The sequence below is a fragment of the Teleopsis dalmanni genome, chromosome 2, assembly GCF_002237135.1.
Source record: "Teleopsis dalmanni isolate 2A chromosome 2, ASM223713v2, whole genome shotgun sequence".
Taxonomy (NCBI): Eukaryota; Metazoa; Arthropoda; class Insecta; order Diptera; family Diopsidae; genus Teleopsis; species Teleopsis dalmanni.
Genome location: NC_051847.1, coordinates 170,876,001 through 170,883,744, shown reverse-complemented (window position 1 = coordinate 170,883,744; position 7,744 = coordinate 170,876,001). Strand labels below are relative to the sequence as shown.

General features: G+C 22.8%; 1 protein-coding gene across 1 annotated transcript in view; it reads left to right on the top strand.

Moving 5' to 3' along the window:
- The first annotated feature begins 6,228 nt into the window (after nt 1-6,228).
- LOC119676151 (translation initiation factor IF-2, mitochondrial-like) overlaps nt 6,229-7,744 on the top strand; it is a 28,527-nt gene continuing 27,011 nt past the window's right edge. Inside the window, exons 1-6 of the mRNA XM_038087384.1 lie at nt 6,229-6,265; nt 6,418-6,529; nt 6,593-6,698; nt 6,757-7,272; nt 7,340-7,389; nt 7,446-7,660. Coding sequence (XP_037943312.1) covers nt 6,246-6,265; nt 6,418-6,529; nt 6,593-6,698; nt 6,757-7,272; nt 7,340-7,389; nt 7,446-7,660 — 1,019 coding nt within the window. The 5' untranslated portion in view covers nt 6,229-6,245. The remainder of the gene's footprint in view (nt 6,266-6,417; nt 6,530-6,592; nt 6,699-6,756; nt 7,273-7,339; nt 7,390-7,445; nt 7,661-7,744) is intronic.

Here is a 7,744-nt window from a genome sequence, read left to right as displayed (position 1 = left end):
GACAGACCTTACCTATCTTACCCATAAACTGCGTAAATAAATCTGGCTACATTGTCTGAGGCAAGATGTCAATGCATTCTCTAGGAGCAAACAAACATTAAAGTGCGTCGCAGAGAAATTTAATTATAAAAAATTTCGATTAAACGCAATAACGACCACAGATGATAAAGAAAAAAAATTTATTACCGTTATTATTATAGATAATTACAGATAATGACGCAGGGGGTGTTCACTTTGACTAATTTTGAAACAGCTATTCAGGGCAGTTCATGGATAAATGACTCTAACGACCCTCTGCTGACACGGTTAAAATAATTGCACCTAAAAAAATGTATCTCCAAAATTATTATATCCTCAAATTTATCTAATTTTTATATTAAAGAATATATTTTAAAATGAAGTTTTATTTAAGATTTATATTATTTTATTTAAACTTCAACTCTAGGAAATATTTTCAATATGGCTGTGTCTATGTGGGCTATGTTACTTCACTTATTTTGATTAATCTTTCATATTATTAGACTATATTTAATTTTATTTTATAATTTCTATTTAGTTAAACTCTATTGTATTTGTTCTGTAATAACTCATTTTATTTGGTTTGTATTATTTTATTTTATATTATTTATATTATAATAATTAATATTTATTATAATAAATAATTTATTTTATTGTACATTTTTATTTTATTTTACTTTATTTTATTTTAAAATATTTTATTATACTTTATTTATTAAAAATATATTGTTATATTTTAAAATGTTTCATTTATATTTTATTTTTAATTGTATTTTATTTTAGTTTATTTTATAAAAACTTGTTTTATATTATTTTATTTCATTTTATTTTAAAATATTTTATTATACTTTGTTTATTGTTAAAATTAAAATATTTCACTCATTGTATTTTATTTTATTTTATTTTATTTTATTTTATTTTATTTTATTTTATTTTATTTTATTTTATTTTATTTTATTTTATTTTATTTTATTTTATTTTATTTTATTTTATTTTATTTTATTTGATTTTATTTTATTTTATTTTATTTTATTTTATTTTATTTTATTTTATTTTATTTTATTTTATAGAATAGAAATTTATTTTATTTTAACAGGAATTTATTAAATTTTATTTCTAGAAATTTATTTTATATTATTTTATTATTTTGCAATATATTTTATTTTATTCAATTTTATTTTGTAGTAGTTTATTATATTTTATTTATTGAATTTTTATTTATTTTGTCTATTTTAAAATATTATTTTATTTTTAATAATGTTTTATTCGATATATATTTATTTATATTTATTTATTTTAATTATATTTTAATTTATGATAACATAAAGTATAATAAAAATAATTTTTATTTATATTTTATTACATTTTATTTATCATATTTTAGTTTATTTCATAAAATTTTTTTTAATATTATTTTATTTATTACATATCATTTTATAATAATTTATTACATATTATTTATTGCATTATCTTTTCTACTTTTATATATCATATTTAATTTTATTGAATCTATAATATAATAATTTCATAATAATAAATATAATAAATAATAACTTATTTAAATTATTATTTCATTTTATTTATTTCTTTTTATTTTACTTTATCTTGTAATATTTTATTACAAATATACTATTGCCTTTTTTTTTATTTTGTATTATTTTCTATTTTATTTTATAAAATAAATATTTAAATATTTAATATTCATTTCATATTATATCATTTAATTTCATATTTAAATATTTTATTTATATTTTTTTTTTATTTTATTTTGTTTTATTTTGTAAAGAGGTTTTTTCGAAAAGTAGTGAACTACACAACAACAAAAATCTTTTTTATATTATTATAATTATTATTATTATTTTGATCATACAGCTGTTTCGAATATTGCCAAATACCAAGTACCAGAATTTGAATTATAATTATTACTAATTGTAATTATTATTATTATTATAATTATTAAAAATTTTAATTATATTAATATTCAACATTTTCACATACAGGTTTTTTTTATTAATTTTGTTATTCTAATTATTTCCTTTCGTTTCATTTTTTTCCATTTAATATACAATTTTAATATATAAAATGGTCTCTCCTTTTATTAATTTTTGAACTCATTTACTTGAATTATTTTTTTTATTTTATAATCTGGTTTTTTACGTTATATTATTTATTTATAATCGTATCGTACATTATTTTTTTAGTGTGATGCGTTGGATTTTATTTTACTTCATTAAATATTTTTCTATTATTTTATGTTTTTGCGTATTTTTATATCTTCTCATTCTTTTGCTTTTATTTAATGTTATTTTAATTAAATTCTATTTTAATTTTTTTATTGCAATCTATTTTATTATTTTTTGATCATACATAAAACAGCTTTGTTACTAATCATAATCAAAATATGATTAAATAAGCTATTAAAGTTATAAAATGTTGCAATAATCTTCAATATAGTAGTCTGCATGAATATATTTCACATATGCAAATAAATGTATACGTAAAAATATTTATAATTCTCAAACAGTTTACTTCTTATCATAAATAAGATGTCTTTACTCTCGTATATGTGATCGAATATAAGTTTAATACAAAATCTTAAGTATGAATTTTTTTAAGCTTCCTTTTTACTTGATTTCTTATTAGCAAATGCAACTATTGTAAAAGAGCTAAATAGACGGATTTAAATCTAAGTATCAAATTTGTTATCATTTTTTTTTAGAGATATTCTACATGTGTGATTATAAAAATTTATAATTCTCAGTGAATTTGCTTCTAACTATATATAATATATGAAAAATTATATTTTCGTTTTTAAATAAAATTTTAATGGCAAAATGTTGATTGTGAATTTTTGTGTGTAAATTCCATATTTTTAAGTAAGTTAATATAATTGCAATAATAAAAACAAAAAAATCTAAGCATCAAATGTATGGATGTTATTTTCTACATATATTTTTCTTACATCTGTTAAAATTTATAATTGTCAATCAATTTGCGTTTTGCCATAAATAAGATATGTGGATTTACATATAAATAAAAAAAAAAGATTTAACAACAAACGTTGATTAATTTATAATATAATATAAATTATAATATAATATAAAATAATATAATTCCTAATATAATATAACAAAAAAAATTTAACAGAATCTAAATTAATTGATATTCTTCTGCATATATATAATTTTCATATTTAATTCTTAAAATTTTCGTTATTAATTATTCCATTTTATATTAATTATATTTTTGCCACGGCATTTTGAACATCGTGCCTTTCTTTTTTATATTCAGGTTCCCTTTATTTTATTTTGTTTAATTATATTTATAATATATATTTATTGTATTAAGGGCATTAAATTGAATTTAATTATTGAGTAGCCCAAAATCGTTTCAAAATCAATTTGTACATTTTATTCACTAATTATAAAAACTGAATAGAAATATTTCAATAAAAAAGTAAATTAAAAAATTTTTTAAAGTTAATAAAAGAACAATTTTTTGTTTTATTTATTATGTACACTGAAGATATCTGTAATAAAAAATAATTTTTATAAAAATTAAAATATATTTAAATTTTTAACACAAATTTATAAGTGTGATTTTTTATTAAAGAAAAATATTTTTAAATTTTATATCTTAAATTACCGACCTAAGCCTAATATTAAAAACCGTAAAATGAATAAATCAAATATTAGAATATATAAATTTACTATTTGTGCATAGATGGGAGTATTAATTAATTTAGCCTATACAACAACTATCATTGAAATTATTCGAAAAATATGCATTGAGAGAACGTATTTGCATAGTGTTACGGTCTTTGTACATGCATTTCAGAAGAACGGTTCTTGTCTTTACTAATTAAAATTTTCCCTGCTATTCAAGTGCAGAGGGCAACATGCAGAATCACACGGAATATCAAAATCAACATGAGGTGTGGTTTTTACTTTAAGCTATTGAATATTAATTAATGGCTGAACCGTCAACTCTTTTTAGGCGAGAAGTAATGGATAGTAGTGCGAGATTCCTTGCTAAGGGATTAACATGTCAATGCCTTAGCAAATTCATGTTGAACTCAATATTATATATTACACTAATGTAAACAAAATTGTCATGAAAGTGTGCAGTGAAATGTACGTACATTACTTAATGTAAGCAAATATAAGCAAACATGAAGAAATATTATATTAGACTTATTAAATAATAAAAAATTATACAACAAGTGATCGATATTATAATATTTTAAAAATTTTATAATATTTTAGCAACAATAAACATAACTGTTTACACATCCCACAACGAGCAAAGACTGTAGTTCTACGATCTTAACAATGAATCCGTCTTTGAAATATTACGGTCTTCGACGCGAATGCCGCTTGTGACCATATACGGTCATAAGATCATTAATAACAACACAGATTATAAATAGAATTAGACATTTATTAATTATAATACTTCAATCTTTATTAAATCCGTCCGCGAGTTTGAGTAAGTTGATCGTAAATTAAGGGAAATAGTAAATCATGTCAGTATGGCAGCAAATGTTGGTATTTACCAGAATTTCAAGTAGAATAAATTAGATAAAAATCAAATAAATTGGGTGTTTATTTTAAAAGATGTTTAATAAAAAAATTTGAAAACTTTTAAGCAAAAATAATAAATAAGTGCAATAAATAAATAAATATTTACATAAGTGCAGTGCAAAAAATCCCTATGAAATTTTAATTTTCTTCACCTCAATTTACTCGAACATGCACATGGCCTATGTATAAATTTATTTAAGTAAAGAAAAAATTAATAATGAAGAAAAAACTATTGGTTTTGTTCACTTTTAATCATATAAAATGCTAAATAAGAGTATTTAAGCTTATCAATGAAATTATCAATATATTTATTGAAAACTATTAAATAAAATTATTTAAGCTAAACTAAATACAAAATTAACTATCTTAAACATTTAGGTTAAAAATTTAAATAAATCGATTTATTATTATAGGAGCTAATGCAAGTTTGAATAAAATCATGATATCAGGGGTATTACTTTTCATAAGGGATTTTAGGAAAATGAGATATTCTGAGTATTTTTTTCCTTGAACTATATATTGTTATAGAGTGATTTTTATGATACCTCCTTTAAAAGTTAGAGAATTTTTCCAGAAACCGATTAACAATAATTAGACCACCATTGTTTGGTAATTATTGTAATATAGTCAAACTTCCATAACGCGAACTTCTATAACTCGAATTTCATTATAACTCGAACAAAATTTTTGTTCCGTGCCGATAGGAATATAGGAAAGTGAATTCTATAAGTTGAATTTTTATTTTAAGTATTAATGTATTTTACTGTTAGGGGAAGTCCCTTTTTCGAAACCTAATGTTTTACGAAATAGAAGACTTATTCAAAATTCGGACTATATATTTGCTTCATCAGTTGAATGATATTACAACTGATGATCACTATAAGGCTTGAAATAAAGTGGAATCTCTTTTTACTGAAAATAAGAAAAAAATTAAAGTCCCACACCGTAATTACTGAATATTTTACTTGACTATAACTTCTGTGCTATAAATAAAAAAAAATTAAAAAATTCTCTAACTCGAAATCGCCATAAGTCGAGCCTTTTCTTTGCAAAAATGAACTTCGAGTTATGGAAGTTTGATTGTAGTTCTTTTATGCTAGTTTCCGTTAGATGGTTACATTTTGTTTGTGTGATTAATATAAAATTTTATTATTTTATAAATATTTTAGAAATCAAATTATATCGGTATGTAATACAGCAAAAAATTCAGGAAACTGTAATTTTCTACAAACTCTTGCGTTTAATAGGTGATAAGTGTATATATATATATTTGGTCTTAGTTATAAATTATAAATTTGAAATAGGCTTCAGTGAACTAATGTATGAAAAATTAAAATACAAAGTATAAAATACAAAAATACAAAATATTAACATATAACTTTTTTATGTTATTTATTTATTTGTGCGGATGTCATGAAAAAAAGAAAGTTTAAATAACCAAAATACTCATTAAATAAATTAACATTTAAATATAAATTTAAATAAACATAATTGTACTATTTTGTATATATATATAATTATTAATTTAATATAATACTGAACAGTTATAAATATAATTTTGTAACTCCAATCAGAGAATTTTGCGTTGTTGGCAACTCTACATTTTTTACTGCAGTTAGTGCAGCAGTTCACGTTTATGTAAAAATGTTGGTGGCAGTTTTGCGGTAAGAAATTAAGCAATAAATTTTAGCAAACAAAACTTTGAAATAAGTGAGTCGATCTATAAAAGTAATTTTTAAAACGATTGATTTGAAAAATATTTACTATAAATTAACTGAATTTATAATTTGCAATTTATTTTGAATGTACATTGCAGGACGTGTGCGAGACAGCGATCAGCTGTTTACAATGTTCAGTCTGTGTCAGCTGTGCGCTGTTTGTTTACAACCCAAACAAGGTTAAAACGCCGGAAAGTTGGTGAAGAAAAGGTTTTCATTTAAAAATAAATACTATTGAAATGTTTAATTAAAAGAAATCGTAAACAATTGCAGAAATCAGATAGAATAATTGAATATTCTCCGAAGAAAAAAAATGTGGTGGATATATGGCGTTACATGACGGTTGATGAATTAGCGCAAACGATGAGTCGACCGCTAGGTAAGTTGTATTAATTCTGTCTTTTAGCATATTAAAATTTTTAATTTACATTTCCCAGAGGATATACAGGAAGCTATGTTATTTGTAAAAAATGCTAAAAATATTGAACCTGAAGCCACATTGGAAGATATCAAAATTATACAAGAAATTGTTAGTAAATGCGGTAGCAAAACACGTATCGTGCCTGCGCCAGATAACAAAATAGAAACTGAAAAAATACGTGACATAACGCCAAGACCACCTGCACCACCAGAAGCGATGCAAATAAGATCACCTGTGGTGACGGTTATGGGACATGTCGATCATGGCAAAACCACACTCTTGGATACTTTGCGAGGTTCTGCTGTGGCAGCCGGTGAAGCTGGTGGCATAACACAACATATTGGTGCATTTACGGTGACGCTTGAAAATGGAGAAAAGGTGACGTTTTTGGATACACCTGGTCATGCGGCTTTTAGTGCAATGCGTGCACGTGGCGCTAATGTGACGGATATCATCGTTTTGGTTGTTGCAGCCGAGGATGGTGTTATGGCACAAACGAAGGAGGTTGTTAAGCTTGCACAAGATGCAAAAGGTGAATTTTAATTATTTTATACAAATTGTTTATTAGCATTTATTTTTTATGTTTTATTTTTTTCCAGTTCCCATTATTGTTGCTATCAATAAAATTGATAAGCCCGAAGCAAATATTGTAATTATGAAAGTATAGTATAAATTGGAATTTGTTGAAAACAAAATATCTTACAGGAGAAAACAAAAAGAGATTTAATGATGATGGGCTTGGTGCCTGAAGACAAAGGCGGCGATGTACAAGTCATTCCAATATCAGCTTTAAAAGGTACAAATTTAGAATTATTAGCCGAGGCAGTTAGCACGCAAGCCACTCTCATGGGCTTGAAGGCAGATTACACAGGATTAGTGGAAGGTGTTGTTGTTGAGTCGAAAACAGATGCTAGAAGAGGGTAATTGTATTGTATTGTATTTGTATTGTATGGTTATAATTAAATTTTTATTTTAGGAGTAATTAGGTAATAAGTTGAAAAAAA